Below are 19,181 nucleotides of genomic sequence, written 5' to 3'. Positions count from 1 at the left end.
ACCCCTCCAGAAATAAATGTCTCCACGACCATGGCCAAAAGAAAAAGTTGAATTGGGCTGCCAACCTGATGGGCTTTTCAAAACAGCTGATGCGCGCGAAATTCAAAATGCTGCGTTATGATGATTCCAACTTTATTGGTGCAATGCTTAGGTCTAGCTATTTATTCGCAGATTTCTCTTACCTTAACGAATACTGTTCTTATACAAACTACACGAAAATGTAACATACTTAGGTTGCTACAAGATAATCAACGAATTCTGGCGCATTGTAAAGTACGTTTAACAGGCCAAGTCTAATTCTTTGGGGTCGCCTATGGATAGCGTAGGACCTTACTCGTAAGATCTTGCGGCGGCAGCTAGGGCGAGTCTAAAAGTTCAATTACGGAATCCTCTTTGCCCTTAGCCTCAACGTTTCCGTCAATATCCTCTGCAAGTAAAGAAAATGATTCGGGTGGGCCCAATTAAAAACGAGATGCTAAATTAAAGAAATCAAAAATTAACTTAAAACAGAACTTGATCCCCGTTGGTAAATAAAACAACAGGCCTTTGTTGGAAATTGTTTAATAATATAGTTAAAGTACACATCTCCTTGTACATTGATTTCATATTTGTTCGTTCTGATATTTAAAAAAAGGGTTTGGCATCAAATCAAAGTCAAAGCATTTATCATTTTAAAATCTTAACGTATTACGGTTTGAGCTTAAATAAACGACAAAAGGTCCGAGGACCTTATCACGTCAGACCTTAACCACCGTTTCCAATCGATTTTTATCAATTAAAACGCACTCTCGTTTGTTGTCAATACACATGAACATTTAATGCGATTTCGTCCTGACTTGCAACACAATATAAATATGAATCTAAGGGCAGCACCCGCCACGCCACGCCACTCCATACTCCATTCCTTTCCGCCTCTAATCGATTCAGTAACCATAGTTCAACTAAAATAACTTAACTAACTTAAATGTCGGTGCTGCGGCTGGCTGCCGCCTGGCCTGTCTCCTCTCGCGCTTCGTGCATAGGAATAGGAATACGCCCACTCTGCCATCGCATTGGCAGGACTTAAGATTAACATCTGCCTTAGGTGTACGCTTATCGATAATGTTAGTTATGCGTAGGGCTCTTAACTTCTTCGGACTCCTCTGTGATCATTCGACAGCCCGCTTCAAGAGAAAATAAATTAATTGCGTTTCCTATGGTAATTGCTAATGAATGCTGGGTGCTAGTTGTTTGTGTAATTGTAATATCTAGGATTATTTCAGTTGGTGTGTGGGGTGAGTGTTTGTGTACTCAAGACGCCACAGAAACGAAAGACACGGGACATAACCAACTGAAAGAAAGGGGGCAGCAACAATCTGGCCGATGGGGGAACAGCCACCACTGGGGACCTGGGAACCTGGGAACCCGCTCCTATAAAGCCTGTCTGTTCTGCCTGCGTCCTGCAACACAAGAATTACAAGCATCAGTTGGTGGGCCGCGATTGAGGGCGTATGATTTTGGATGAGGTGACTGCGAATGGAACGCCGAAGAATAGCCTCTGAGGTAAGATCTGGCCGTGTGCCACCGCGGAAGAGGAACGGAGAACAGAAAACTATGTAAGCCAAATCAGGGATCTTGAGGGTGATGTGTGTGGGATGTGGATGTGGGTGTGGGTCCTGCCTATGGGCCGGCATTCTGACTTTGGCCGGAGGACGCCGTGGCAGCTGCAGCAGCCGCAACCGCAGCCAGATCCAACAGTTGGAAGTGCTTTTGATCCGCCACCGCAGCAGCCAGGGATTCCAGGAGTGAGGCATGGACGGCTGCCGCCGCTGGCTGCTCGTGCTGTTGCTGTTGCTGCTGCAGCTGCTGCAGTTGCTGGTCTAAGACTGGCTGCATCTCTGGCGATTGGCGACGATTGGCCTGCTGTTCTGGGGATTCTAGAAGGTTTCATCGGCGGCAGCATGGACGGGTCACACAAAAAGATCAAAGGGGTAGAAGAGAAAGAGAGAGAGAAAGAGAAAAGACAAAGAAATGCACAAGTTACTTCGATTAGTTTCATTATTATCATCATATCAACGTGAGGTTAACACAACAGCAATCGAAAAAAAAAGGATTGGGTTCTCTAACAAAATACCTCCTCCACTAACGAACTAGCATGATTTATTGTTTATATATCACTTAAAATAAGAGTACATTTCGTGGAATAATTTAGAATCGGTGACAACACAAAAATACATATCAAATGAAGAAAGGACAACAATTGGATGGTTGTAAAACCGAAAAAATAGTCTTAAAATCTGCTTAGCCCACGTTTGGGCGCCTGGAGCTGTCTGGCTTTGGTTTTCTGTAAGAATGCACTGATTAAAGAATGGGATTCTTGGACACCCGGGCCATGTCACACTTCGATGGAATCGATGGAAGGACCTACCGTGAGCGCAGCCACATTCGCAAATGAACACGCCGATAAAGCTCCTCTGTCGTATCAGGTTTCTTAAAAACATTACCATCTACAATACAAGCAACGAAAGCGGAGAGAGTATAAAATCGAAATCTTTCCCATCTGTCCTCTGCAGCGGAGTAGGATATTTTTGTCTACTTAGTCTATGAAAATCTTGGCTAGGGGATTCAATGAAATTTCAGGAAATTCCTTTTCTGCCCTGCCTGTCAATTTGAAAAATCTAAAAACATAATGTTATGTTCGTTTATACGCAACGCCACTAAAAATAATAAATGGGTTTAGTTTGAACTGGGTACTCAAACTAAAATCGAATGGGGATCTAAAATTATAATAGGAGAACCTAAGTGTATTCGAGAAACGTTCTGTGATGATGAAATTGAAACCGCAACATATTTTCTCTTAGAATATCGAAATATCCTTTACTTTAAAACCCTATGCAAGTTCCGTTTTAAGCCGGTTTACATATACGTTTAGCATATGATATATACTTTTTCCAAGTAATTATTAAAAAATTGTCAATAAATATTTAAAACATATGATGCACCAAAATGAATACTATTACACGTTATACTAAGTCTTATTGCTTTGCGAAGTGTTGATATTTACATGAAAATCTGAAACGAAACTTTCATGGGGAGAGATGTAAACTTTGGAGGACTTCATCCCTATTTCTAAATGCTTGGTGATCGAGCGTAAATGAGTCTGTGTGGATGCAAATTGGATGTGTATGGTGTATGGTTTCTTATGTCTACTTTAACCTAATGTCTACAATCAGCACTTTGTAAACTTATAAAGGTTTCTTGGCTATACAGAGTCATAATTGGTTTACTGGCTTATTGCAAAAAGGGATCCAACGTACCGGATTGCTGGGGCTGCTGTGCCGGAGTGTAGGCACGTTGGCCGCCGCCGCTGCCGTTCGACGTGGAACTGGCGATGGCTTGCTTGGCGGGCGGACGACGCTTAGCCAGCGGCATGTCGTCGTCGGAATCGCTCAACGTAAGATCAACCTGTTGCACCCACGGAGGAAAATCACATTGCAGTAAGGTTTTTGGAAAATTGTCATCTATTAACTTACAGTTTCACTGTTTGACGTGGAGGTTGGCTGCTCGTCCGGTGCTGGGGACAAATCGCTCTTCACCGGCTTGGCATCATCCGAGATTAGTTCTGGTAACAACAGGAAGATTTAATTAACAACGAAATTCAAAAGAGAGAGCTCCAAGCCTGCTCACCTATATCGTCCGATATAACCTCAACCTTTTGAACGGGCTTTGAGGGTGTATCTAGGATCTGCGCTTCGCTCCGAAGACCTGGAGTACTCCAGGAACCATCCTGATGCAGTTGGATCTCGGTGTCATCGCTCTTGAGCAGCGAAGAGCCCAAAACCTCCTGGAAATAGCTGTGGAAGGGAGATGAAATCGGTTACTTTCATGGGGCTACATGGATTGTGAGCCTCTTACCCATCTATGACCAGGTTATCGTAAATGGCCGGCTTGTCGCAGACGGGGCAGTTCCATGTGGGCTTGCGCTCGTTCATTTGCAGGTAAAGACTGGCGTCGAAGCACTGCAGGTGCGAGCAGGTTGATGCTCGACAAGGCAGCAGCATCTTCATCTTGCCCAGCGGGCAATTGAGCGACACTTTAAGCATAGTGGTGGCTATCTCACAGTCAGCATCCTCAGTCAGCTTCTCCTTAACTGTGAAATGGAAGGTATTCATTAGTAGGGATACAAAAGTAAGGCAGAGGAAACTCACTTAGGCCACGGGTGTAGTCAGCCGGCTTTACGCCCTTGGTCTTCATGCGCTGCAAGAGCTGCGCCGAGGTGAGCTTCTTGACCAGATAAACGGCCAGGCAGTAGCTGCGCGTGTAATCCGGACACCACTGCACCATAATGGTGTTGGTGACGGTCGGCGACAGCTTCACATTGGAGGTGACGTTGACGGGACGCGGCGGTCGCTTGGGCTCCACGTTTGGTCTGTTTGTAGGAATGACATTCTGCGAATGGGGTGGGGTGCAGGAGATTTAACTCGTTCCTGGCTGGACCAACGTTGACGGAAATACTCACTGGCAGCTGACACAGCTTGTTGTTCACCTTCACGTTGACATTCGGCGGAAAGCAGTCCTCCTGGTCGCACGATGTCTCCACCAAGCAGAAGCGCAACTGCACCTGTATGGCGTGCTCCACTTTGGAGCTGTTGCGAATGTCGCGATTGGAGGCAATCTCGGTGGCCTGCTGGGGCGTGAGTGTGAAGTAGAAAGGCACCTCTTGTACGCGCTGAGTGTTGCGTGGCACCAGCGTCGAAGGCTTGATCAGTGTGCCGAGGACATCGTAGAAGGCTAGCTTCTTCAGCCGCACATCGGGATGGATGGGCAGCTGGCTGTTGATGCTGTGCGTGTGAAGGAAGGGTGCGCCGCCGACCACGTTCATTTGGCCGCCAGGCACCTGAACGCCCGGACCGCCGCCGACGAGGCCCACCGGATTCGGCTGCACGGTGGGCGGCAGCTGGATGTGCGAATACATCCTGGTTGGATCGATGTACTGCAGCGTGGCGCTTTGCTCTTGCACCGACTGGGCGTAGACTTCCTGGATCTTGGGGGCGAGCAGATCCAAATTGGTGCGCAGGAACGAGAGGATGCGGCTCTGCAGGTCGGTTTTTCGTCCAGCGAAGGAGATGTTCAGAAACGACAGGATTTTTTGCAGCTCGACCACACGGAGCATCTGCACCATTTGCTCACATTCCTGCAAAGATCGCAAAGATGGCAAAGATGTCATGATGATGGTAGGGAAAATTGGCAAGATGTATGTGACCAAATAGCGGGACTTCACACCAAGCGCCCGCACACACACACACACACAGGCAGACACAAACACAAAGCCAAACGGGCAGTGTATGCGAATATCGCGCTTTCGCACATACATATGTGTATGTACCCTGGCGGCTTGGTAAATGGCATTATATCTGGAATTAGCTCTACGCAGGCCACTCAGCAGATATTCGATAGCCGGACGTAAGCCTTGGCTCTACATATTTTCCATCCGTCGGGCATTAACAGGTCCCGATTTCTCGCATGCCCACGAAATCATTACCTAGCTGCTGAAACATGGCGTTCCCGCAAAGAGCCTCATTTCTCGCAAACGATCTGTTTTTAAGGTCTTTTAATGCAGGCCAATGGACTACGATGAAGTGGACACCTCGAGCGGCTTTCTTTCTTTTCGCAAACTGTCTTAAAACAAACGACCGCAAAAATGCCTTTTTTGTAACACGAATTTTTGTTTTGTCCGCACGGTCTGAAGAAATATGGCGGATTGGCAGTGTTGCAAAGCGCCCGCAGATGCGGTACCCCAACCACTCGGCGTGGGGGTGCAGCCACACTAATTTTCCTGCGGTCACTCTGCTCTATCAATATCCACATATTTATGGAAAATTCTTTTAGGCCGAACTGAATTAAAAGGGACTGGCGGAAACGAACCTTGTACTTGCCCGCATCAAAGGGATTCACGGCTATTGGCGCTGATGATGTTGATTGGTGGCCGGGGCTCGAGGATGTTGCGGCATTTTCCGCCTGCGTGCGAGCCGTCTGCGAGCGGGTCTTTCGCATTACTGTTATTTTCTATCCTCGGCGGTTAGGCGTTAGGCGGTCAGCAATTGGGGTCGCGAACTCGGTTGCATTTGCCTGGTACGCGCACCACACATAAAACTAAACACTTTTGGGGCACTTTTTCCAACGAATGCGGGAGAAACAAAAAATATTTTGAGCGGCGTCGTCGTCGCGATGGGCCGTCTAGAGTTGTCACTATCGATCGACACTTGGCAATGCACTAACGCCTCGGCACCCCACCCCGCAGCTCATGCTGCCACAAAATACCCTAACGCCTGCGTTTGTTTACAGATTCGAACGTTACTTTTTTGGTTTTTTTCAGAGTCCTAATTCGCTAGGCATTTATTTAATTGTACAAATATGGGTCTATCTATGCAAGTGCGGTATAAAAGGGGGCCCGGCGCTTGGCGTGGGCCTAGAAGAAGTCCATGTCCCCGCAATTGACGTCCAGAAAGTCGTCGTCGTAGCTGATTAATCCCTTGAGTGGCGCTCCTTGAGCCGCCGCCGCCGCCGCTGCCTTGGATGTGGAGGGCAGTTCGGTGGTGTCCACCACATTTATGTTGATGTCGTGCGTCCTGTACTCGGGGCTATCCTGCTCCTGTCCAGCGCCAACGGGCGAGGGCGGCGGGTTTGACACTTTGGTAGCAGAAAAATAAATTAGTTACAAAAGATATTAACATTTGTAGTGGGATTCCCCTACAGTTGCTTGGCTGGTTGTCCTCCCTCAGCTCGTCGCCCTGCATATAGTGCTCCTTGCGCTGGCTCAAAGTTGGCAGCTCTGGGACCTGCTTACTGAGACACTTTTTCAGCTCCTCCACCTTGCGGTCCCGCATTAAAGTCTCGATCTGCTTTCGCGACTTGTTGAGGCTCTGGCGATCCTCGCTGAAAATGGATTTTTGCTGCTCCTGGGTAATGCTGTCGTGGTGTTTAAGCAAGAACAGGAATACACCGCCTGGTGTACGTCTCCGTTTGCCGTTCTGTTAGGGGAATAGTACATAAGATTGAGTTTATTCAGGTCTTTAGGCTTCTCACTTTGATCATCATGCCGCCATCGGCTTCGATGCGCTGAGTTTCTTTGTATAGCTGGAGGGGCAAATCCATGCCCAGGATTTCCACGACTCGAACTGGTTAAGTAAGTTTGTCAGTTAATAGGCAACACACGGCTGGTGCAATGCTCACCTAGTAATTCATCCTTTTCCTCGTACAGTTTGCTGGCCATCTCGGTGGCCACATCGGAGGGATCCCTGCCGGCCACTTCGTTGAGATCCAGAATGTGCCTGGGCTCGCAAGAGTCGGAGGAGCCGCTGGCCGAGGATGTGGCGCGTCGCGACCGGTGACCCAGTCTGCTCTTGACCGCGCCGCGCTGTGGATACTCGTCAGTGGAGCGGCTGGAGCGCCTACCCCTTTTGTGAGCCGGATGCGAGGACTCGCCGCCCTCCTCCGAGGAGTTCGAGAGCCGTCGCTTCAGGCTGTTCCCGCCGTTGAGACGATACCGCAGCGAGAAGTCGTAATTCTCCACATTCCGATCCCGCCCGCTCCTTGTAACATCGCAGCCACGCATATTCTCGCTGAGGGCGTCCTCCTGCAGGGCGGAGGCCCACACGTTGTACTTCTTGAAGCGGGCGCGATTTGGCTGCATTTCGGCGTCTGTGGGCGGTACGCGTCGCATGACGGTGCGCCGAATGCGCTTTTTCCGCTTCTTGTGGCCGCCCTGCACGGTGGCATCCGTGCGCAGCTTCTTGATGCAACCGTCCTCGGAGGACTCGGCCGACGAGGAGTCACTATTGCTCTGCGACTCCTCCTCCAGCGCCGTCTGAATCTGGTGGCAGGTGGTGAGGGGGCTGGCCACCTTCTCGGCACCTGCAGGTCGCTGCAGCGGCGTATAAACGCCATCGTTGTCGCTGTCTGATATCTGGAAGGGCAGCAGAGATGGTCAGTGGTGGTCCCAATCCCCGAGTGGTGGTTACCTCGCCATCTTCCAGGTCAACGTCGTTCGAGTGCAGCTCCATCATTTTTGCAGGCGAGACGAGAAAATCTTCGCCCAAAGTGCAGCTGTTTGTGCAACACTGGGCGGCAGAGTGACCGTTTGTGGGGAGTTTTGGAATTCCAATTCTGTTTAGCTATTTTCTGTTTAAAACGTTGTTTTAAAATGTCACAAAATTAACTTTAATGTAATTTTATTTATTTGATTTATGATTAGGAAACTATTATCTCAGTTAACTTTTTTGGGATCCCGTTGATATAAGTCTTTCCACTCTTGGCTGACAAAGGGAGTTACTCAGAAGCTATTAAAAGTAATTTTTAAATTAAGCTTTATCAGAACTTTTTAAAAATTTAATAAAACATTTAAAAAAGTTAAAATCATAAACTAAATACCGCCTGCTAGTTTGGCATTTCCGCTTTAACCACGACTGGTCACACCCCACACGTGCATTTTACTTTTGGGCAATCGGGAACGTGGTTAAAAAAGAACGTAGTTTCCATCCAGTTTTCACGGCTCACCATGGTGCGGCCTAACAACAACCAGCTGCCGGAGAACCTGCCGCAGCTGCAGAACCTGATCAAGCGGGATCCGGAGTCGTACAGCGATGAGTTCCACATCCAGTACCAGCACTTCCTCAGCCTGCTGGAGGTCTTTGCCCTTAATCCCAGCGAGGAGAACAAATCCCTGGATGACATCGTCATGTTCGTGGCCCAGGTGGCCCAGTGCTATCCGGCCGTCTGTGAGGAGTTCCCCAAGCGCCTGTCCGATCTGCTAAAGAACTACGCCACCGTTTTGGATCCTGCTATGCGGAATTGCTTTGTAAAGGCCCTGATCCTGCTGAGAAACAAGAACCTTGTGCCCGCCTTGGACATTCTGGAGCTGTTCTTCCAGCTGCTGCGGTGTCCGGACAAGAATCTGCGCACCTTTCTGCAGACGCACATTGTGACCGACATCAAGAACATGAATGCCAAGCACAAGGATATGAAGCTCAATTCGGTAAGATTCTATAGAGGATTGAAAGTACATTATATAACCAATAATCTTTTGTTACAGAGCCTGCAGGCCTTCATGTACTCCATGCTGAAAGATGCCAATCCCAAGGCGGCCAAGATGTCGGCTGATATCATGATTGAACTGTACAAAAAGAACATCTGGAACGATCCCAAGACGGTGAACGTGATAGCCACAGTTGGCTGCTTCTCCAAGGTGACCAAGGTGCTGGTCACCTCGCTCAAGTTCTTCCTCGGTCACGACGAAGAAGACGAGGAGGAGGACACTGACAGCGAGAACGAAGTGGATCTGAAGGGAGCTCTGATGGCCAATCGTGTCAACAAGAAGACCAAGAAGCGGACAAAACAACTGGCGCAGATCAAGAAGCAGGCAGTAAAGGCGCAGAAGAAGAAAAAGAATGCGCCTGCCTTCAACTTTTCGGGCATCCACCTGCTGCATAATCCGCAGGGCATGGCCGAGGGTCTCTTCAAGCAACTGCAGTCCACCAACGAGCGTTTTGAGGTGAAACTGATGCATTTGGACGTTATTTCCCGCCTGATCGGCATCCACGAGCTGTTTCTTTTCGGCTTCTATCCGTATATAACTCGCTTTCTGCAGCCCCACCAACGTCAGGTGACCCGTGTGCTCCAGTTTGCCGCCCAGGCTTCACACGAACTGGTTCCCGGGGACATCATCGAGCCCATCCTTAAGACGATCGCCAACAACTTCATTACCGAGCGCAACTCCAGTGATGTAATGGCCATCGGTCTGAATGCCACGCGTGAGATTTGCATGCGCTGTCCCCTGGCCATGGGCGAGGATCTGCTCCAGGACCTGGCCATGTACAAAACCTACAAGGAGAAGTCTGTGATGATGGCAGCAAGGTCGCTAATCACACTCTACCGAGAACAGCTGCCGGCCCTGTTGCACAAAAAGGATCGAGGCAGGCAGACGGAGGCCCAGGCAGAACGAAAGGTTCGTGCCTACGGAGAGCGCGAAATCCATGACACTGTGCTAGGTGCGGAGGCTCTGCTCAATAACTCCAAGACAATTGACATTGAGAGCGATGAGGATACGGACTCCAACGATGGGGAGTGGGTTAATGTGACGCACAGTGATGGCGAGGCAGGTGGAGACGGTGAGGAGGATGAAGAAGATGACGACGACGACGAGGAGGAGGAAGACGATGATGAAGAGGAGGACGAGGACGAGGACAACAGTGACCAGGAAGATGAGGAAGAGGACAATACGGATGAAGGCGTGGCGAGTGGCGAAGAGTCAGCGAAGTCGGCAAAGACCAAGAAGGAGAAGAAGGATATGAAAATTCTGAACCAGAAGGAGGCTGCCCAGGAACTGGCTCTTACGCGCATTTTCACAGACGAGGATTTCAAGCGCATCAACGCAGCCAACCTGAAGAAGACCGTGACCAGTGCCCGCAAGCGGCCGCTGGAACAGGATCGTGCCGAGTTCGTCAAGCTGAACAGCATCGAGATGATCTACAAGAAGCGCAAGCACGACAAGGAGTCGCGATTGGCGACTGTGCAGGAGGGCCGGCAGGATCGGGAGCGCTTTGGCTGGAAGGACGGGCGTGTGAACGAGCACTGCTCGAAGACGAACCGCGAGAAGCGCAAGACCAAGAACTTTGGCATGCTGCGACACAAGGCACGCTCCAAGGTCAAGAAGAGCTTCAAGGACAAGCAGCAGGCACTCAGGAAACATCTGCTCCACCAGAAGAAGATGAAGTAGTTGCCCCTGGGGCTCATATCCTTGTAGTGTTTTAAATAAATACTAATATAAGAGCTATGTATAGCAATTTTTTAACCAATTGATTGTATAAAAGGTAGTTGGTAGAGTTTAGAATCTGCTTTATTTGACTTCATATAGACTTTGTACGGTTGCCTATGCATTAAACTAATTAAAAAAGTATTCGTGTGCCAGGGTGTCGTCTATCTGCGTCGCTTGTCGGATTTTTTGACGCGCTTTGGTCCCTTAACGAAGCACCAGTCCACCTGGATGGTCTGTCCCATTATTTCGGCACCGTTCAGTGCCTCCTTGGCGGCTAGCGCCTGCTTGTGCGTCTCGTACTCGACGAGGGCATAGCCCTTGGAGAATCCAGTGCGACGGTCGAGGTTCAGGTGGATGTTCTTAATCTCGCCGTAGTCGCAGAACTTTTCCTGGATCTCGTCCTCCTGCGCCTCCTCGTGAATGGAGGTGACGAACAGAATCCAGCCCTCGACGGACCGCTGTGGTCCGGGCTCCAGCTCATCGTCATCCTCGTTGCGCACCCGCTCGTAGCTGTGGATCGCCTCCCGGGTGTTACTGTCGCTACCAAATCCTCGTCCCTTGCGGTGCTTCGCCTTCTCCTTCAGGCGCACAATGCCCTCTGTTTCGAGTGTAGGGTGCACGGGTCGGCGTGGGAGAAAAATGAAAGCATGAGACCGGCGGGAAAAGAAAACTCGCCGCGGCTACTTACGGTCGCCGTCCTCGTCCACCTCGAACTCCTCTGCATTGTCAATGTCCAGCACATCGGCCATTTTATTTGTTTGCTATACGAAAAGTGATAAAATGGTTTATTTTCTTTTCGTTCCGCGTCCGGCCAGTTGCTAAAACTCCGCTAGAGATGGCATTAATACTAGTGTTGGCTAACACCTATCGAGCAACTATCGGCTAGAAGTTTTGAAAATCTATGAATTCGAAAAGGAAATTAGTTTTGATTAAATTTATTGCTTTTCTACTGCCAATATTTCACTGCTATCAATTGGTGTTATATTTAAATCCATTTTTCATATACCTATTTTGAACAATATTTAATTCTGATATATTAAGTTCCCAAAAAAAACGATGTTTGCATAATATCCACTGCATATACACATTGCATGTTGGGTAATAAAAAAAATTTTTGGATTACAGTTGGCGAATTTTCGAAATAATATGTAATACTTTATTTTTCATTATTTCATGGTTTTTTTAATGAAACATGCTGACAACTCAGCTTTTCAGCAAATCAACAGCCTCAAGTTTTTTGAAATGCTAAAATTTCTAGTTCAAAATTTAGTTTTTATAGCGCACCAGATAGGGAATACCCGAAATTATTATTGACGAACACATACAATTTCGAAATAAAAGTACTAATATTTAAATATCCCATCACTGCCCGGTCACGCTGTCATCTCTAGCAATCCCATCGCGGTACCACAGAAACTACCGTGGACAAACATTCTGCTAAGAAAAGGGGGCGTGGCAGATCGATTGTGTGTATGTGGCCGCCGAATCAGCGAACTTTATAGATCAAAGGCAACGCAAACGCAACCCACCAGTCGATCGTCGGTTGCCGCTCCCAACGGCAGCTCAGTGTGCTTTTCTTTGTGGCCGGGCTGTGACATCACTGTCAGGAAGCGAGTGCTGTCTTTTCTCCGCCCCCGTTCGGTATACTCCAAATTGAACTTGAAATTAAACAGATTTTCCGCACTGCGGGCATTCCGGTCAGAAGCACTCAGCGCCACCATGTGTCAACCCACGGGACAGATGCTGTGCGAGATCAAGAACATGGCCCTATCGGGCGATCAGGAGCTGGACAACCAGATCCGCAAGTGGATTAAGTACGACAAATGCCCCAGCACCGCCTGCCAAATCATGGACGCCGTCCGGGCGCAGGACTGGGACACGTAAGATCGGTCAATCAATCAATTCCCAAAGCTGTCTTAGCTAATCTTTATCCCTGGACAGGCTGCGCAAGAGGCTGTGCACCCGTATCAACTTTGGCACGGCCGGATTGAGGGCCACCATGCGGGCGGGCTTCGACTCGATGAACGAACTTGTGGTTATCCAGTAAGTTAGGTGTTATCTTATCTGATCTTCAGCTGATCCTTTATCTGATTGAATCCATTGCTAGGACGGCGCAGGGCTTGTGCGAGTACATCAAGGAGCAGTATCCGAATCCGGAGGACTGGTCGGGGCGCGGCATCGTCTTTGGGTACGACGGTCGCTACAACAGCCACCGCTTTGCCGAGCTATCGGCCATAGTCTTTCTTAACAACGACTTTAAGGTGTGGCAGTACAAGCGATACGTGGTCACGCCCATGGTGCCCTATGCCATCTTGAGGCTGCAGTGCCTGGCCGGCGTCATGGTGACGGCATCGCACAATCCCAAGGAGGACAATGGCTACAAGGTGTACTGGACCAATGGGGCTCAGATCATTCCGCCGCACGACGAGGGCATCCAGGAGGCAATCCTGAACAACCTCGAGCCCAAGGCCTCTTCGTGGGACGACTCGGCGATGTGTGGGAACACCATGATCGAGGATCCGTACGACATCGTTGTGCCGCCGTACTTCGACGTCTTGAAGAAGGGCATGCCGTGCACCCTGCTAGAGGTCAACGGAAGGTGCCCGATCTCCTTCACTTATACGGCCATGCACGGCGTGGGCTATGAGTTTGCAAAGCAGGCTTTCGCCCGCATCAATCTGAAGCCGTTCATTTCGGTGTGCGAGCAGCAAGAGCCGGACCCCGAGTTCCCTACCACGCCCCTGCCCAATCCGGAGGAGGGAAAGACCTCGCTGGACTTGTCCATCAGGACGGCAAAGGCCAACGGCAGCCAGATCATACTGGCCAACGATCCGGACGCCGATCGCCTGGCGGTGGCCGAAGTGCGCGAGGATGGCAGCTACAAGCTGTTCAGCGGCAACGAGGTGGGCGCCCTTCTGGGCTGGTGGACTCTGGAGCTGTACAAAATGCGCGAGCCCGATTGCGATGTGAGCAACGTGGTGATGGTAGCCAGTACGGTGAGCTCGAAGATTCTAAGAGCCATGGCCGAGCAGGAGGGTTTCCAATTCTATGAAACTCTGACGGGATTCAAGTGGATGGGCAACAAGGCCATCGAGCAGCAGCTGGCGGGCAAGAAAGTGTTGTTTGCCTTCGAGGAGGCCATTGGCTTCATGGTCGGCACTACCGTGCTCGACAAGGATGGAGTCAGTGCAGCCGCCCATGTGGCCACCATGGCCTGCTACCTGCGGTGCAAGAAATGCATGACGCTGCAGGAGAAGCTGCGCGACATCTACGAGACATATGGGTTCCACACGACCATCTGCTCGTATGTCATCTGCCGCTGCCCGCCGGTGATCGAGCAGATCTTCGAACGCCTGCGCACTTGGGACGAGGGCAAGGCGGACACCTATCCGACCAGCATCCTGAACGGCGAGTACGAAATCGAACACATTCGCGATCTGACTACTGGCTACGACAGCAGCACAGCCGACAAAAAGGCAACCCTGCCTACCAGTTCCAGCTCCCAGATGATCACCTTCACCTTCAAGAACGGCCTGGTGGTCACCCTGCGCACCAGCGGCACGGAGCCCAAGATGAAGTACTACGCCGAGATGTGCGGCAAGCCGGACGAGAAGAACTGGGGAAAGCTGACCAACACAATGAACATCATGGTGGAGGCCATTGTCGAGGAGTTCTACGAGCCAAAGAAGAACGGGCTCCAGCGCAAGAAGGAATAATCTGAATTCCCCTTTCGGGGGAAACTACGAATTTGACGATGCATATAACATGTTGACCTGGCCAAAATTATAAGTTCTATACTGACAGCACTGACGCACACACGCCAAAAAGCAACAGCCGCGCAAAGCTGTTGACTATTAGTCTTAAAGGGATATCTGATATGTTAGTATTCTGGTTGCATTAGGCGAATATTTATGAAAGCATGTAAATAAAGGCGAACGTTATTATCCACCTGGCACCACCTAAGTCATACGAGTTGCATAAGTCGGATATCTGATCAGCTAAAAAAAGCATTTGCTACGTCGTTTAAATTCCTTATCTTAATGATGTGAATAATGGGACCACCAGCTTTCACCACACTCGAATTAATTGCACACTTGAGTATTAGTCTTATCATACAAACTTGAGTGGCAGCGATAGAAGAAATTTGAAACAGATTGATGTGAGATTTAATCTGTCCCCATACATTATACTTAAGTGCAATATGGTAAACCAGCTGGCTCATTTATCAATAAAGGAACTGGTTATCAATCTATAGGTGATAAGGCAGTATCAGGCTATGTTTTTTATAGGACCTGAATGAATGAATTAATTTACATATTTATATAAAGCTGACTGATAGCACTAGCGATTGAGGCCTTGAGCTCATATGGGGGGACAAAGATGTATAGATTGTGTTTTTCGAAGGAAGGTGATGATTTTGTTAATATTTTTCTTTGTTGTGTTTGCAATGGCATTGATTGAGTTATGTGATTGGAACCATAGAACAGAAAACATAATAAGGGCAACTGATTATGATTTGTTTCCAGAAGTGACATTTTAGCGGTAGATGTATGTTTTTGTTAAATGTGTTCTATCGTATATCTAATCTTCAATAAGTTACTTCACATGTAGTGAGCATTTGTAAGTTTAGTGAGTTCTATTTGGCGTCGATTTATGAGAATTTGAGTTTTCCTTTTGTGGCTTGGCATATGATTTGTGGTGAAGTTTGCTTATTTGCATAATTTGCGTCCTCGACAGTAAAACAATTAAGTTAAAGCTGTTAAAAAAGTGGGTTCGATTTATTTTACGGCATGTGGTTTCACAAGCTAATTATAGTTACAACAGTTACAGTTTGAGAGTTAATATATAAATGGTATGTATGCTTAGGGGTTGGCTTTCCTTTTCCAATTGCTTTAAGTAGTCGCTAGAGAATTGCAATATAAAGGAGTGCTTCGAGAGAAGGCATTTAGCTAGAAAACGAAAATAAAATCAAACCTCAAGCAAAAGTTCTCTAAGTAGTTTGTAAATAGGTATATATATATTATATACTATATATGTTTAGATTGGGTTCACTGGAACGTACATATGTTCGAATACGAATTCGGGCCCTTATCACTATAATTTTGTTTCTAAAAATACACGAGTTTCTGTATATATGTGGTTGCTATCCGCAGGTGAGTACATACACCTGCTAGTGGCTGTTGGCAATTTTTGTGTGTATAAAATGCATATTCAGGCAGTCTTCGCTTAAAGTATGTATTTGTCATCAGTTGCATTCGAGTTACAGTTTTGTCGTTTCTCAACTTTGTGGCAGATGAGTTAGGACCTTTCGGTTTCGGCTTAAAATGTGCGTATGTAAAATCCTATCGAGTCGCGCCAAGAGTGGATTGCACCACTTTTGGCGCAAGTCCGAGTCCTAGCTAAAATTTTATGGGTTCGCCTTGGCTGACTCCACACCGTCTTAAGGCTAGCGATGGGGCTTAAACGTCACAAATATTGTGTATAATATAAAATATTCCGAGACGAGTAAGCTCAACTTTATACTAAACATATTTCCTAAAATAAAAAACGTTTATAAAAGAGCTGCATTGAAGAGTTGATATCTTATGATCGCGGTTCTGGTAGCCGAACCATCATTCTTATAATTAATACTTTGGGAACTTGTAAGTCATGTTTGCTTATCAAAGGGTCGAGTGATATGTTCGAGTCGGTTTAGGATGATACACTGGGCTTTTGAGCATTGGCTGTTGATATTCGGGTCATAAGTTCAAGTTCATGGCGGATAAGTACTTGGTCTTCTTATCTAATCTTTAGTTATATGAACAAATAAGTACAGGGCCTGTTTTGAATTTTTGTTCGTTTGATTTCGACCTTTCAAAATGTTTTTGTTTTTCAAGGACTTGATTGACCTTTCGGTCTACTAGTGCTTTTAGGAGCATTTTCATTATTTATTAATTTTGATTGCTTAATTTGATTGATTATGATGATGCTTCTGGCTAATAAAAATAAATTACTTTTTAAAAGTCCCCTAAAATCAAATTACTCATTTGAACGCTCGATCGGACTGAAAGAAAACTATTGATTAAAAAGGAATGGGAATATAAGAAAGTTGGGATTATCAGACAAACACATGCAGATAGGACGATTGCGTATGGTTGCTGTGCGTGGGCGTGATGATCGGCGGGGCGTTGTGGTGGTGTCATACGGATGTCTCGGAGTTCAACTTCAGCACAAACTTGTTGCTCTTGGGATCCACGACCTCCTCGGCCAGGTTGAAGTGCGGCAGCTTGTGAACGGTGACCATGAGCGAGACATCGTTCTGAATCAGCTGGAACGTGCACTCGTTGCCAATTGGCCGCGAGACGATCTCGTCGCAGATCAGAGACCACGATTGCACCCAGCGGCGCTCCTTCTCGCTCTGCATCACTGGCGACTCGGTCAAATACGGTTCCAGAAAGGCGCGCGGCGACAAATCGTGCTTCAGACAGTGGGCCAGGTGCTTCAGGATACTCTCGAAGGTGTGCCGTGGCTGCTGGCGCGTTACCCGCAGGTACTTCTGCAGAGCCCTGGCCATCGAGGGAAAGACCGCTGAGGCAGCCTCCGAGGGATCGAGCGGCAGTGCCGGAGCCGGTTCGTTATGAATTCGCTTGATATGGGTGAAGGCCTCCTCGGCGGCGGTGATGAGACGGGCACGCCGTTTCTTAACACGACGCTCGTACTCGTGTTCCTCGTAGAATCGCTCGTTGTGCGAGGAGTCACGCCTCCGGGCATTGGCCGCTAGGACGGCCCTGCTCTGGCTTTGCTGCTGCGAGTTGCTCACCCCGTCCACTTCATAGTACTTGAAGCTGTTCGATATCTTGTTGCGCTGCGACTTGGAGACCGAGATGGGGATGCGCTCCAGGTAGGGGTTAAATATGGGAAAGTCCACATAGTAGTGCTGCAGCACCCACACGGCCGCTCGCTGAATGCTCAGTTGGCCCAGCATGTAGGATCGCGAAACGCCGTCCGGGGAGCGGATGATCTTGATGTAGTAGCAGGGCTGCTGGTGACGCAGTTCCAGCAGCACGACGGCCACATAGTGGATGAACAGCAGAGTGTCCACAAAGTTGGTGGCATAGCCCACCAGTGATTTGTAGTCCACTGCGTCGCCGCCTGTCTCCACCACGATCTTGGCCCCGTTCGTGACCTGCACGATGTAGAAGAGCCAGTAGGCGAAGGTGCAAATGGTCACAAGTAGGAGCACCAATGCGCGGTATAGAAAAATCCTTGGCATGCTGGCCGAAGTGCGTCGCATGAAGACCGCCCATAGACCGATGGCCAGGAGCAAAAGGCGGGCGGCCAGCGAGACCAGTTGTCCCTTGCACTGCTCGCTACAGGCCAGCAGCTGGGTGCGCACCGTCTGCGTCAGCTCCGGATGATCAAAGGCCGAGGGGAAGAAGCCCACGTAGGGCATCACCACCATGGCCACCGGGGAGAAAAAGGTGCCGCATCCCAGCAAGAAGTAAAAGCTGGATTCCACATAGCGGCGGCAGGCGAAGCCAAAGCCCTTGTCGTTCTCGCGGTGCCACATGTTGTTGATATCCTCCATGGAGATGCTCTGCTCGGAGGTGTTGCCCGTGACGGCGGTGGTGTTCTCGCCCCAGTTCTCGTCCTGTGGCAGGATTTGGACCTCGATAACCTCCTGGCCATCGTGGCTGCCGTCACCTGGAGAGGGAAAAGTTGGTTTTATTGCCATGTTTTGACTAGTTTAGCCATGGAACTCACCTGTCATGTTAACGCTGGTCTGGTATGGTGCCATGTCGCCCCGCTGGAATCCCTTGCCCGATTTGGAGGAGTGCGTGCTGCGATGCGAGTGCCTGGAGCGATCCCGCTCCCTGTGATAGCCGTTGTTTACGCTGCCTCCTCCGCCACCACCACCACTTCCTCCTCCGCCTCCTCCCCCACCGCCGTTGTTGTTGTGATTCCGCGAGCGTCTGGAGCGTCCACTGTGTTCCGACTTGACGGATTCGTTTTCCATTGCAATTGGGCTGGCGTGCGTGGGCTACAGCCGGATGCCGATCCGATCCCGAGACCCCCCCTTCTCCGCGCCAAGCTGCGTGCCCCAAATCACCTCGCAACCTGACCGTGCAGCTATTTTAGTGTCTAACTGTAATTACGGCCGCGGCAGCAGGTTTTTCATACACAGGTATGCAGGGCACAGTGGCTGCCCCTCGCGGCGAATTAGAGGTCTATCTGCGGCTATTTTTGAGGCACATTGTCACTGGGGGTCTCTTGCTTCGCTATTGCACCTGCATTTTCACTATTTCACACACATTTTACGCTTTTTATTCCGTTTTTCGTGGACTTGGCTTGGTTTCACCCCCGACGCAGTGTGACCGTTGACTAAAGCCAGCCCAGCAGTGCGGTCACA

The 19,181-nt window shown here is 49.0% G+C and overlaps 6 protein-coding genes across 14 annotated transcripts; 2 read left to right on the top strand and 4 right to left on the bottom strand.

The window, feature by feature from the left end:
- Window positions 1–147: 147 nt before the first annotated feature.
- LOC119550160 (E3 SUMO-protein ligase PIAS1) lies at window positions 148–6,239 on the bottom strand. 9 transcript variants are annotated; one of them, XM_037858684.1, is made up of 9 exons: window positions 5,905–6,239; window positions 4,499–5,173; window positions 4,188–4,428; window positions 3,895–4,129; window positions 3,667–3,833; window positions 3,513–3,601; window positions 3,297–3,453; window positions 2,408–2,486; window positions 2,163–2,323 (listed from the first exon to the last, which is right to left on the bottom strand). In XM_037858684.1, the coding sequence occupies exons 1-9, from the start codon at window positions 6,031–6,033 to the stop codon at window positions 2,281–2,283; spliced, it is 1,815 nt and encodes a 604-aa protein (XP_037714612.1). In that variant the 5' UTR covers window positions 6,034–6,239; the 3' UTR covers window positions 2,163–2,280. The 9 variants fall into 9 exon arrangements, with proteins under 9 accessions (XP_037714615.1, XP_037714617.1, XP_037714610.1 ...); XM_037858686.1 differs by having other exon boundaries at window positions 2,176–2,323; window positions 3,297–3,444; window positions 5,905–6,238; XM_037858687.1 differs by lacking the exons at window positions 2,163–2,323; window positions 2,408–2,486 and adding an exon at window positions 148–427.
- A 109-nt stretch (window positions 6,240–6,348) lies between these two features.
- On the bottom strand, window positions 6,349–8,060 carry LOC119549935 (phosphorylated adapter RNA export protein). Its single transcript, XM_037858314.1, has 5 exons — window positions 8,001–8,060; window positions 7,213–7,945; window positions 7,066–7,157; window positions 6,734–7,010; window positions 6,349–6,669 (listed from the first exon to the last, which is right to left on the bottom strand). The coding sequence occupies exons 1-5, from the start codon at window positions 8,043–8,045 to the stop codon at window positions 6,449–6,451; spliced, it is 1,368 nt and encodes a 455-aa protein (XP_037714242.1). The 5' UTR covers window positions 8,046–8,060; the 3' UTR covers window positions 6,349–6,448.
- Window positions 8,061–8,451: 391 nt separating this feature from the next.
- Window positions 8,452–10,828, top strand: LOC119550843 (protein SDA1 homolog). The gene is made up of 2 exons (XM_037859810.1): window positions 8,452–9,013; window positions 9,071–10,828. The coding sequence occupies exons 1-2, from the start codon at window positions 8,537–8,539 to the stop codon at window positions 10,751–10,753; spliced, it is 2,160 nt and encodes a 719-aa protein (XP_037715738.1). The 5' UTR covers window positions 8,452–8,536; the 3' UTR covers window positions 10,754–10,828.
- A 27-nt stretch (window positions 10,829–10,855) lies between these two features.
- LOC119550844 (RNA-binding protein 8A) lies at window positions 10,856–11,626 on the bottom strand. Its single transcript, XM_037859811.1, has 2 exons — window positions 11,481–11,626; window positions 10,856–11,390 (listed from the first exon to the last, which is right to left on the bottom strand). Exons 1-2 carry the CDS (start codon window positions 11,539–11,541, stop codon window positions 10,954–10,956), a joined length of 498 nt encoding a protein of 165 aa, XP_037715739.1. The 5' UTR covers window positions 11,542–11,626; the 3' UTR covers window positions 10,856–10,953.
- A 564-nt stretch (window positions 11,627–12,190) lies between these two features.
- LOC119551014 (glucose 1,6-bisphosphate synthase) lies at window positions 12,191–14,755 on the top strand. Its single transcript, XM_037860068.1, has 3 exons — window positions 12,191–12,672; window positions 12,734–12,835; window positions 12,900–14,755. Exons 1-3 carry the CDS (start codon window positions 12,512–12,514, stop codon window positions 14,506–14,508), a joined length of 1,872 nt encoding a protein of 623 aa, XP_037715996.1. The 5' UTR covers window positions 12,191–12,511; the 3' UTR covers window positions 14,509–14,755.
- A 787-nt stretch (window positions 14,756–15,542) lies between these two features.
- Window positions 15,543–19,167, bottom strand: LOC119549250 (vang-like protein 1). Its single transcript, XM_037857156.1, has 2 exons — window positions 18,536–19,167; window positions 15,543–18,475 (listed from the first exon to the last, which is right to left on the bottom strand). Exons 1-2 carry the CDS (start codon window positions 18,786–18,788, stop codon window positions 16,971–16,973), a joined length of 1,758 nt encoding a protein of 585 aa, XP_037713084.1. The 5' UTR covers window positions 18,789–19,167; the 3' UTR covers window positions 15,543–16,970.
- Between the last annotated feature and the right edge of the window lie 14 nt (window positions 19,168–19,181).

Source organism: Drosophila subpulchrella, chromosome 2R, assembly GCF_014743375.2.
Source record: "Drosophila subpulchrella strain 33 F10 #4 breed RU33 chromosome 2R, RU_Dsub_v1.1 Primary Assembly, whole genome shotgun sequence".
Classification (NCBI taxonomy): domain Eukaryota; kingdom Metazoa; phylum Arthropoda; class Insecta; order Diptera; family Drosophilidae; genus Drosophila; species Drosophila subpulchrella.
The sequence above is the reverse complement of the archived record's forward strand: the minus strand, read 5'-3'. Positions and strand labels throughout refer to the sequence as shown.